The 12,885-nt window shown below is 38.4% G+C and overlaps 1 protein-coding gene and 1 non-coding gene across 2 annotated transcripts in view; one reads left to right on the forward strand and one right to left on the reverse strand.

Moving 5' to 3' along the window:
• The window catches only part of LOC107469752 (uncharacterized), a 3,444-nt gene extending 1,555 nt beyond the window's left edge, over positions 1 to 1,889 (reverse strand). Inside the window, exon 1 of the mRNA XM_016089129.1 lies at positions 1,687 to 1,889. Within this exon, the coding sequence (XP_015944615.1) occupies positions 1,687 to 1,889 (203 nt within the window). The remainder of the gene's footprint in view (positions 1 to 1,686) is intronic.
• Positions 1,890 to 12,518: 10,629 nt separating this feature from the next.
• On the forward strand, positions 12,519 to 12,626 carry LOC127743573 (small nucleolar RNA R71). The gene has a single exon (XR_008004958.1). It is a non-coding gene; the product is annotated as a small nucleolar RNA R71 (small nucleolar RNA).
• Positions 12,627 to 12,885: the final 259 nt, after the last annotated feature.

Consider the following 12,885-nt stretch of genomic DNA (forward strand, 5'->3'; position numbering starts at 1 on the left):
TTTCTTCCTCTCTTTCTCTCTCTCTCTCTCTCCCCTCTCCATCCTCTCTCTCCCCTCACCTTCTATCTCTCTCTCTTTCTCCACCTCGTCTTTCTTTCTCTGTCCATTGTCTCTCTATCTTTCTCTCCCTCTCTCCCCTTCCCTCTTTCTCTCTCCTTATCTCCTTCTCTCCCTCTCTCTTTCTTTCCTTCTCTCTTTGTCTCTCTCTCCTTCTCTCAGCTCTCTCACTTTCTCTCTCTCTCTCTCTCTCTCTCTCCTTGCCCTCTTTCTCCCCCTCCATTCTCTCCCTTCCTCTTCTCATCTCTCTCTGCCCTCCTATCTCTCACTCCTCTAATCTCTTTCTCTCTCTCTCTTTCTCTCTCTCCTTCCTCTCTCTCTCTCTCCTTTTCCTCCCCTCTCTTTCTCTTTTTTTTCTTTCTCTCTTTCTTTCTCTTGCTCCTCTCTCTTTCCTTTTCTTCTTTCTCTCTCTCCCATTTTCTCTCTCCTCATCTTCCTCTCTTCCTTTTCTCTCATTCTCCTCATTCTTTTTTTACTCTCTTTTTTCTCTTTCTCTCTCAATATTCTCTCAATATCTATCTCTCTTATATCTCTTTTCTCCTTTTCTCTCTAAAGTGAGAGAAAAGAGAGAGGAGGAGAAATAAAAAAAGAGAGAGATAAGAAGAGAGAAGAAAGATAGGAGAGAGAGAAGAAGAGAGAGAGAAAGAGGACAAAGAGAGAAAGAGAGAGGACAGAGAGACAGAAAAAGAGAATGAGAGAGAGAAAAGAGAGAAAGGGAGAGAGAATGAGAGAGGGAGAGAAGGGGAGAGAGAAAGAAGGAAGAGGGAAGGGGAGAGAGAGCATAGGGTGAGAGAGGGAGAGAAGGATAAGAGAAAGAAAGGGGAGGGGGAGAAAGAGAGAAAAAGGAGAGAGAGAGAAATAGATAAAGAGGAGGAGGAGAGAGAGAAAAGAAAGAGAGGATGAGAGAAAAAAATGTGAGAGAGAAAGAGAAGCAAGACAAGAGGAGAGAGAGAAAATGGGGGAGAGAGAGGGGAGAGAGAGGAAGAGAAAGAGAGGGGAGGGGGAGAAAGAGGGGAAGCAGAAAAAGAGAGAGAAGGAAGCTAAAAGAGGAGGGGGAGAGAAAAGGAGAGAGATGGAAATTAAAGAAGGAGATAAGAAAAAGTTACTCGTATCATTTATAAAGAAAATTATTTATATTAGAAAAAACTATTTATAGAAAATGCTGAAAAGAGATAAGAAGGAAAAAGGAACGAAAGTAATGGAAGGGATTTCATTATTTACAAATGTTACTCGTATCATTTAGAAAGAAAAAAATTTAGATTAAAAAAATTTAATTAAAAAAAGTTTCAAATTTGGATTTTTGTATGTAAAAATATTAATTTTTGTGTAAAATTTTATTTTTACATGTAAAAACCAATTTTATGATATAAAAACAAATTTTTTAGTATAAAAACTGGTTTTTTGATGTAAAAACCGATTTTTTGGTGTAAAAACCGATTTTTTACTATAAAATCGGTTTTTTTTTATATAAAATCGGTTATTTTTTAAAAACTGGTTTTTACTTTAATAACCGGTTAAAAATCGGTTTTGAATTTCACTAACCGGTTTCATCATGTAAAATCAATTTGGTTAATTAACCAATACTATATTTTTGGTTAACCAAAAAACTGGTTTGGTTTTTGGATTAACCGAACCATGAACACCCCTAGACTGTCACTTGAAAAACTATCAGTGGATTTCGAAATTTGTTGAGATAAGTGTCCCACCTGTGACTCGAGATTCTTAAGAACCGCTCCTCTGATGCTTATGTTCCCTCTCTCTTCTTCCTTGAATTTCTTTATGTCTTCAACTTCTTTACAAAGGTTTGCAAGCATAGCCTCCATCCTAGCCATTCTGTCATCTTCATGTGGTGGTGGTGGGTTGATTGAGGTGTTGAGAGTGGTTGTCGTGGCTTTGGTATGGTGGATGTGAATGGGTGTTTTGTGTGGTATGGTATGGTTTTTGGTTGGAGTTTTAGTGGATGGAGTTGTTATACTGGGTTGGATTGGGTGGTCTGTGGTCTTGGCCTTGGTTTTTTTGGTTCCCCCACCCAAAGTTTGGGTGGTTCCTCCAACCAGGGTTATAGGTTTTAGAGTATGGATCATTAGCTTGCCTAGATGAATTCCCAAAGTAATTAGCTTCCTCACTGGTAACTCCTTCTTCTATCTCCAATTCTCCTTAAGGTGATGGTTGAGTGTGGATACCTGCAACTTGATTCTTCTCTATTTGCTTGGTCAACTCAGCCAGTTGCTTGGTGATCATCTTGTTCTAGGCCAGGATTACATCCATATGGTTCAATTCCAAGACTCCCCTGTTGTTGCTCCTGTCTGAGGCATAAAAATACTCATTGTCAACCACTGTCTCTATAACATCGATGGCTTCTTCAATGGTTTTTTTCTTGTTAAGTGATCCTCCAGATGAGTGGTTTACAACATTCTTTGATTCATAATTCAACCCTTCATAGAAGATATGAAGTTACACCCACTCATTAAACATTTTACGGGGGGATCTGGTACGTGAAATCGTGATCTCACACACTTTCTTGACAACTCCGCGTAGCTGACCAGCAAGTGCACTGGGTTGTCCAAGTAATACCTTATGTGAGTAAGGGTCGATCCCAAGGAGATTGTCGGCTTGAAGTAAGCTATGGTCATCTTGTAAGTCTCATCAGGCAGATTCAAATGGTTATGGGGTTTTGATAATTAAAAGATAGATAAAACATAAAATAGGATAGAGATACTTATATAATTCATTGGTAGAAATTTCAGATAAGCATATGGAGATGCTTTGTTCCTTTTGAATCCCTGTTTTCCTACTGCTTTCATCCAGTCATGCGTACTCCTTTCCGTGGCAAGCTGTATGTTGGGAGATCACCATTGTCAATGGCTACCGTCCGTCCGTCATCTCAGTGAAAATGGTCCGGCTACGGGTTACGTAGAGCTAATCATCTGTCGGTTCAAACATGTGTTGGAATAAGATCCAACGATCCTTTTGCGCACTATCACTGTGCCCAACAGTCATGAGTTTGAAGCTCGTCATAGTCATCCCATCCCAGATCCTACTCGGAATACCACAGACAAGGTTTAGACTTTTCGAATCTCAAGAATGCTACCAATTACTTCTAGCTTATACCACGAAAGACTCTGATCTCATGGAATGGAAGGCTCTGTTGTCAAGAGAGGCAACCATGCATTGTGGACCAAGAGGCCAAGAGATATACATTCAAGCTTGTTTTCAGGTAGAACGGAAGTGGTTGTCAGGCACGTGCTCATAAGTGAGAATAGTGATGAATGTCACTTGATCATCACATTCATCATGTTGAAGTGCGAATGAATATATTAGAACAAGAATAAGCTTGAATTGAATAGAAAACAGTAGTAATTGCATTAATTCATGAGGAACAGCAGAGCTCCACACCTTAATCTATGAGGTGTATAAACTCCACCGTTGAAAATACATAAATGATGAAGGTCCAGGCATGACCAAATGCCAGCCCACTAAATGTGATCACTAAATGTGATCAAGAGATCAACAGTGATACAAAGATAGTCTCAAAAATGATCTAAAGATCTCCTGATGAGAATACAACAGTAAAAGGTCCTATTTATAATGACTAGTAACCTAGGGTTTACAAAGATAAGTAAATGATGCAGAAATCCACTTCCGGGTCCCACTTAGTGTGTGCTTGGGCTGAGCATTGAAGCTTTCACGTGCATAGACTTTTCTTGGAGTTAAACACAAGCTCTGGTGCCAGTTTGGGCGTTTAACTCCAGCTTTTATGCCAGTTCTGGCTTTTAACGCCAGAAAAGGGTAGAAAGTTGGTGTTAAAACGCCAGTTTGCGTTATCAAAACTCAAGCAAAGTATAGACTATTATATATTGCTGGAAAGCCCAAGATGTCTACTTTTCAACGCAATTGAGAGCGCACTAATTGGGCTTCTGTAGCTACAGAAATTTTATTTTGAGTGCAGGGAGGTCAGAATCCAACAGCATCTGCAGTCCTTTTTCAATCTCTGAATCAGATTTTGTCTCAGGTCCCTCAATTTTAGCCAGAAAATACTTGAAATCACAAAAAAATACACAAACTCATAGTAAAGTCCAGAAATGTGATTTTTGCATAAAAACTAATAATTATACACTAAAAACTACCTAAAAACAATGCCAAAAAGCGTATAAATTATCTGCTCATCACAACACCAAACTTAAATTGTTGCTTGTCCCCAAGCAACTGAAAACAAAATAGAATAAAAAGAAATGAATATACAATGAATTCTAAAATATCAATGAAGCTTAGCTCCAATTAGATGAGCGGAACTAGTAGCTTTTTGCTTCTGAACAATTTTGGCATCTCACTTTATCCTTTGAAGTTCAGAATGATTAGCATTTCTAGGAATTCAGAATTAAGATAGTGTTATTGATTCTCCTAGTTCAGTATGTTGATTCTTTAACATAGCTACTTTATGAGTCTTGGCCGTGACCCTAAGCACTTTGCATTCCAGTATTACCACCGGATACATAAATGCCACAGACACATAACTGGGTGAACCTTTTCAGATTGTGATTCAGCTTTGCTAAAGTCCCCAGTTAGAAGTGTCCAGAGTTCTTAAGCACACTCTTTTTGCTTTGAATAACGACTTTAACCACTTAGTCTCAAACTTTTCACTTGGACTTTCATGACACAAGCACATGGTTAGGGACAGTTTGATTTAGCTGCTTAGGCCAGGATTTTATTCCTTTGGGCCCTCCTATCCATTAATGCTCAAAGCCTTAGATCCTTTTTACCATTGCCTTTTGGTTTAAAGGGCTAATGGCTTTTTCTGCTTGCTTTTTCTTTTTCTTTCTTTTTCTTTTTTGCTATTTTTTTTGCAAGCTTTGTTATTCACTGCTTTTTCTTGCTTCAAGAATCAATTTTATGATTTTTCAGATTTTCAATAACATTTCTCTTTTTTCATCATTCTTTCAAGAGCCAACAATTTTAACATTCATAAACTTTACTATCAAAATTATGTACTGTTCAAGCATTCATTCAGAAAACAAAAATTATTGCCACCACATCAAAATAATCAAACTAATTTCAAGATAAATTTTGAAATTCAAGTACTTCTTGTTCTTTTGTAATTAGCACATTTTTCATTTAAGAAAGGTCAAGGGTTCATAGGACATTCATAGCCTTAAGACATAGATACTAGACACTAATGATCATGTAATGAAGACACAAACATAGATAACACATAAAGTATAAAAATCAAAAAACAGAAAGATAAGAACAAGAAAATCAAAGAACGGGTCCACCTTAGTGATGGCGACTAGTTCTTCCTCTTGAAGATCCAATGGAACGCTTGAGCTCCTCTATGTTTCTTCATTTCCTTTGTTTCTCTTCCCTCATGGCTATTTAATCCCCTCTAATTTCATGGAGAATAATCGAGTGCTCTTAGTGCTCCATCCTTAGTTGCTCCATATTGGAACTCAAATCAACCAAAGAGGTGTTGAGTTGCTCCCAATAGTTGTGTGGAGGAAATGCATCCCTTGAGGCATCTCAGGGATTTCTTGATGGGGGACTTCCTCATGCTCTTGTTGAGGTCCATGAGTGGGCTCTCTTATTTGCTCCATCCTCTTTTAAGTGATGGGCTTGTCCTCTTTAATGAGGATGTCTTCTCCTATGACAACTCCAGCTAAATTGCATAGGTGACAGATGAGATAAGGAAAGGCTAACCTTGCCAAGGTGGAGATTTTGTCAGCCACTTTGTAGAATTCTAGAGATATGACCTCATGAACTTCAATTTCCTATCCAATCATGATGCTATGGATCATGATAGCCCGATCTACAATTACTTCGGATCGGTTACTAGTAGGAATGATGGAGCGTTGGATGAATTCCAACCATCCTCTAGCCATGGGTTTAAGGTCATGCCTTCTCAATTGAACTGGATTTCCTTTGGAGTCTCTTTTCTATTGAGCTCCTTCCATACATATGTCCATGAAGACTTGGTCCAACTTTTGATCAAAGTTGACCCTTCTAGTGTAGGGGTCATGTATCTCCTTGCATCATTGGCAAGTTGAATTCCAACCCTACATTTTCCGGACTGAAATCTAAGTATTTCCCCCCAAACCATTGTAAGCCAATTCTTTGGGTTTGGGTTCACACTTTGATCATGGTTTTTGGTGACCCATGCATTAGCATAGAACTCTTGAACCATTAAGATTCCGACTTGTTGGTGAGAACTCTTGAACCTCTTTTTTGAATCTCATGTCGGATCTCTGGATACTCATTCCTTTTAAGCATGAAAGGGACCTCAGGGATCACCTTCTTCTTGGCTACAACTTCATAGAAGTGGTCTTGATGGACCTTTGAGATGAATCTCTCTATCTCTCATGACCTGGAGTTGGAAGCTTTTGCCTTCCTTTTTCTCTTTCTAAAGGTTTCTCCGGCTTTAGGTGCCATAAATGGTTCTAGAAACACAAAAAGCAATGCTTTTTCCACACCAAACTTAAAAGGTTTTTTCGTCCTCAAACAAAAGAAGAGAGAAGGACGAAAAAGAAGAAGAAATGGAGGAGATGAAGAGTTGTGAGTGGTTTAGCCAAGGGGGAGAAGAAGTGTTTGTGATGTGTGAATTTGAAGGATGGATGAGGGGTATATATATGAGCGAAAAGAGAGGGTAGGGTTCGTGTATTATGGGTTGGGTTTGGGAGGGAAGGAATTTGAATTTGAATGGTGAGGTGGGTGGGGTTTTTGGTGAAGAGGTGATGGGGAAAAGAAATAGAGGTGATTGGTGAGGGGTATTTGGGGAAGGGTGTTATGGAAAGGTGTGAAGGAGAGAGAGAGTGAGTTAAGGTAGGTGGGGATCCTGTGGGGTCCACAAATCCTGAATCCTTTAAGAGGAATTCTAATCCTAAATCCTAAGAGAGAGGAGAGAACCTCTCTCTCTAAAAACTACATCTAAACTATGAAAAGTGAATTATGAGAGCATGATTATGAATGGATGCATTTCCCCACTTTATAACTTCTGGTTTATGCCTTCTGGACTTGGATTTGGGCCAAAAAGGGTTCCAGAAAATGCTGGGATCATTTTCTGCAATTTCTGGTGCATGGCCTTTGTCACGCGTCCGCGTAGGTCACGTGGTCGCGTCATCCAGAGTTTCCATGTCACGCGGCCGCGTCATTCATGCGTCCATGTCATATGCGTTTCTCTCAAGGCACGCGATCGCGTCAGTCATGCGATCGCGTCACTGCCGTTTCGCGCTGGCATGCGGCCGCGTCGCCCATGCGGTCGCGTCACTGCCAGTTTCTTCAACAACTCCATTTCAAGATTTCCTTCCATTTTCACATGATTGCTTTTCATCCTTTATGTCATTCCTCCCTTGGAATATCTGAAATTACTCAACACACGAATCATGGCATCGAATGGCAATAAAAGATAATTAAATTTAATATTTTTAAAGCCTAGAAAACATGTTTTTCACATACATCACATAATAAGGAAGGGAAAGTAAAAACATACAATTTCACATGCATAAGTGGGTAAAGGATTAAATAAAACACTTAAATTCAGCACAAATTATATCATAAAATATGGGTTTATCAACCTCCCCACACTTAAACAATAGTATGTCCTCATGCTAAACTCAAGAGAAACTATAAAGAGATGAAGAGGAATGATAGAATGTATGAAATACAACATAAGAATGCAACTAAATGCAAAATGTTTCTACCTACTTGGTTCTCACTGGTAGTGTATATCACTCTAATCTCTCAAGTGTCTAGGGTCAATCTCTCTACTCTTCTCTAATCATGCTTTCTAAAACTTTGTTCTTCATCTAACCAATCAACAAATATTTAGTATACTAATGCAAACATCATGAGGTCTTTTCAGGGTTGTAATGGGGCTGAGGTAAAGGTAGGGATATATATATAAGGCTAAATGAGCTAATTAAGTGAATCCTTGATTAGTCTCAGATCTCGCCTAACATACATACTTTGTAAAGCAATGCTTCTTTACCTATTCTCCCATATTTTTCCCACTTTTGATGTTACATGTTCATGTATTAGTTTTAATTTTGTCCCATGTGCATTGCTTTATTTTGCATTTGGGGAATTCTTTTGTATCCCCTTTATTCAAATACTGAATTATATTTTTTTTATGCACATGGTAATTCAATTATTTTGATTTCACATGAGCATGCTTCTCAAAAATTTTATTTTGAATTATTTCATTCTTTTCAACTTCCTACCCTTTGTTTTTTATCATCCACGTTCCCAATAGGTTTTCCACACTTAAACAATTACACAATTTTTATCTTAAGCTAACCAAGGATTCAACTTGGGATTTTAAATTTGTTTTTCTGCTTAAGGCTAGTGTTGTGGTTTATAGAATAAGAGGGAATTAAAGGCTCAAGGGGGCTAACAAGGGTGATGTAAAAGGTAGGCTAATTTTGGGATAAGTGAGCTAGAATCAAACAATGGCCTCAATCATATGCAAGCATGTAAATATATTAAATATTGGACATATAGAATGGAACAAAGCAAAGATTACAATTATAGAGAAGAAAACACACAAGAATAAAAATTTATGGTTAAATAATGTAACCATGTAAATAAGCTTAAAATCTCACAGGTTATGTGTTCTTTGGCTCAAAAACCATGTTCCAAATACAACTTCAAACAAATTTAACACAAAAATTTTCAATTTAAATTAGTGAAATATTATAAAATGAAGTCTTGAAAAGAAATTTATTACTTCAACCAAGTGGTAAAATATGCAATCAAACATGCAAATGCAATAACTAACAAGGAAAATAAACCATTGGTGTTGAGATAGAAGAGTAACTAACCCATGGAGATCGGTATCGACCTCCCCACACTTAAAGATTGCATCGTCCTCGGTGCATGCAAAGATGTGCAGGTGGACGGGTTGCTTCAACTGATGCTTTTCTCCAAAGATTGAGCAGATGAACTTGTTTGTCTCCCTAGTAAGAAGCTTTTCCTCTCCCTTTGTGGTGGCCATCCTGAAAGAAGAGGGAAAAGAAGAAAAAGTAACCCAGAAATAAAAATAAGAATATAAATAAAGTCTGGGTGGGTTAATGCCAAATAATGGGGTCTCAATTACATGGTAGCTACAACATGCAAGTGAGAAAATATTAGAGACACATGGCATATCAATAATGTAAAAATTTGCAAAAATAAGGGAAGAGAGTGTGGGTAAGGAGAGATAATATAAATTCATGTCAATGCAAAAGTGATACAGGAATAAAAGATTGGCATTAATATAAATAATATTACCTAACCAGAATAAAACAAGTCACTAAGCACTCAAAATAATTCAAGAGAAGATGCAACAGTTAAATAAGAAAATTCAACATCAAAAGAAAAATAATGAATTTAGAAAAGAAGGAAGAATATACACTAATTAAAATGCAATGAATGGAATATGCAAATAAATAAAATGAAAGATAAGAAGAATGAGAAGAGAAAGAAGTGAGTAAGAAAGGAGGGAGGGAAAAATTAGGATTAGGGAAGAAAAGATAAGATATTTGGCAAATTAGGATAAGTTGTGCGGCGCAAGCGACGCGATTGCGTGGGGCACGCGGTCGCGTGACTTTCGCTGATACTGATTGACGCGGTCATGTCGGTCATGCGGTCGCATGACACAATTCATGCTACTGGTGCGTGGTCAGCCTCGCGCTCGCACAACTCTCTGTTCAAATTATTATTAGTGCCAAATTTTAAGTGACGCGATCGCATGGGGCATGCGATCGCGTGAGTGGGCTTTAGAAGAATGTGACGCGGTCGCGTGGGTCACGCGGCCGCGTGGGTCACGCGGCCGCGTGGGTAGAATTGTGCGTTCAGCACCAATCCAGCACCACTCTAGCACAATAATTGGTTGTACACCCTTTTACGTCGAAATCCAGGGCACGCGGCCGCGTGGGGCACGTGGTCGCGTGGGAGGCCATTATTCCCATATGACGTGGTCGCGTGGGATGATTTGTGCCACTGACACGCCTCCAGCCACGCTCCAGCGTGACTCTCTGTTCGTTTTTTTATTTTCCCCCTTCTCCTTTCGACGCGGACGCGTCACTGATGCGGTCGCGTTGCGTGGCAAAATTTTTTTTTTGAAAAATATTTACAATAATCAATAATAAGGCACACGTTTGCAATTTCCCGGCAACGGCGCCATTTTGACGTTAGAATTTTTGCTAGTAAAGAGTTTTATAAAAATAGTTGCGTTGTAGATATAGATTCTAAACCAACAGAAATCCCTTCGTGCAAATATTTTGGTTGTCACAAGTAACAAACCCCTAAATAAATTGATAACCGAAGTATTTAAAACTCGGGTTGTCTTCTCAAGGAATTACAGGGAGGTATGTTCTTATTATTGGTTATGGGTTTGTAAATTGGGGGTTTTAAGAATGAAGAACAATTATGATGAATGACAAGTAAAATAAATAAATGACAGTAAAATAAACTCTTGGCAAGGTATGAGAACTGGAAGTCCTATCCTAGTTATCCTTATCAATTATGATGAGAATTGGATTTTTCTCCCACTTTGTTAACCTCTAACTATGAAGGTAAGTTATGTGAATGAATTAATTCAAATCCTCAAGTCCCAGTCTTTCCTTGGGAAAAGTTAGAGTTATTGGATCTCGAATTAATTCTTGAAGAATTCCAATTTTCGGTCAACAATGAGTTTGATAACTCAAGAGTCACCAATTAATCAACTAGAGCCAAAAGGTAGAAAAAATCTAAATTATTTATATCATAAATAAGAGAAACAAATCATAGATCTGAAAATACCTCAAATAATATTTATTAAGAAAATCATAACATGAATGTCATTAAGCCAAATTGGCAACATATATTAAAAATAAGAGAAGTCAAAATAAAGGATTATTAAATCTGAAGCTCAAAAAAATTATAAGTTGAAATAATAATAAATCCTAAATCCTTTAAGAGGAATTCTAATCCTAAATCCTAAGAGAGAGGAGAGAACCTTTCTCTCTAAAAACTACATCTAAACTATGAAAAGTGAATTATGAGAGCATGATTATGAATGGATGCATTCCGCCACTTTATAACTTCTGGTCTATGCCTTCTGGACTTGGATTTGGGCCGAAAAGGGTTCCAGAAAATGCTGGGATCATTTTCTGCAATTTTTGGTGCGTGGCCTCTGTCACGCGTCCGCGTGGGTCATGCGATCGCGTCATTCGGAGTTTTCTATGTCACGCGGCCGCGTCATTCATGCGTCCGCGTCATATGTGTTTCTCTCAAGGCGCGCGATCGCGTCAGTCATGCGTTCGCATCACTGCCATTTCGCGCTGGCATGCGGCCGCGTCGCCCATGCGGTCGCGTCACTGCCAGTTTCTTCAACAACTCCGTTTCAAGCTTTCCTTCCATTTTTGTATGTTTCCTTTTCATCCTTTAAGTCATTCTTGCCTTGGAATATCTGAAATTACTCAACACACAAATCACGGCGTTGAATGGCAATAAAAGATAATTAAATTTAATATTTTTAAAGCCTAGAAAACATGTTTTTTACATACATCACATAATAAGGAAGGGAAAGTAAAAACATACAATTTCACATGCATAAGTGGGTAAAGGATTAAATAAAACACTTAAATTCAGCACAAATTATATCATAAAATATGGGTTTATCAGATATCCCATGAGGTTTTTCTCACTGGGAATCACGTCCTCCTCACTCTCTCCAGGTTCAGCCACGTTGGTCATGGTTATGGCCTTGCACTCTCTCTTGGGATTTTCTTCTGTATTCATTGGGAGAGTGCTAGGAGGAGTTTCAGTAACCTTTTTACTTAGCTAACCCACTTGTGCCTCCAAATTTCTAATGGAGGATCTTGTTTCATTCATGAAACTTATTGTGGTCTTAGATAGAACAGAGAATATGGTTGCTAAGCCAGAACGACTCTGCTCAGAGTTCTCTATCTGTTACTGAGAAGATGATGGGAAAGGCTTGCTATTGCTAAACCTATTTCTTCCACCATTAATGTTGTTGAAGCCTTATTGAGGCTTTTGTTGGTCCTTCCATGAGAGATTTGGATGATTTCTCCGTGAAGGATTATAGGTGTTTCCATAGGGTTCTTCCATGTAATTCACCTCTTCCATTGTAGGGTTCTCAGGATCATAAGCTTCTTCTTCAAAAGATGCTTCTTTATTACTGCTGGATGCAGCTTGCAATCCAGTCAGATTCTGAGAAATCATATTGACTGCTGAGTCAATAATTTGTTCTAAGCCAATATGGCATTCAGAGTATCAATTTCAAGAACTCTTTTCTTCTGAGTTGTCCCATTGTTAATAGGATTTCTTTCAGAATTGTACATGAACTGGTTATTTGTAATTATTTCAATGAGTTTCTGGGCTTCTATAGGCGTTTTCTTCAGATGAATAGATCCACCTGCAGAATGGTCCAATGACATCTTGGATAACTCAGACAAACCATCATAGAAGATACCTATGATGTTCCATTCTGAAAGCATGTTAGAAGGACACCTTCTGATCAATTGCTTGTATCTTTCCCAAGCTTCATAGAGGGATTCACCTTCTTTCCGTTTGAAGGTTTGAACTTCCACTCTAAGCTTACTCATCTTTTGAGGAAGAAAGAATTTAGCTAAGAAGGCATTGACCAACTTTTCCCAAGAGTTCAGACTGTCTCTAGGTTGTGGGTTCAACCATATACTAGCTCTGTCTCTTACAGCAAAAGGAAAAAGTATAAGTCTGTAGAACTTGGGATCAACTCCATTGGTCTTAACACTGTCAAATTCAGCCAAGAACTGATGAGGATCATCCAATGGAAGTCCATGAAACTTGCAATTCTGTTGCATCAGAGAAACTAATTGA

Source organism: Arachis duranensis, chromosome 10 (assembly GCF_000817695.3).
Source record: "Arachis duranensis cultivar V14167 chromosome 10, aradu.V14167.gnm2.J7QH, whole genome shotgun sequence".
In the NCBI taxonomy this organism is placed as follows: Eukaryota; Viridiplantae; Streptophyta; class Magnoliopsida; order Fabales; family Fabaceae; genus Arachis; species Arachis duranensis.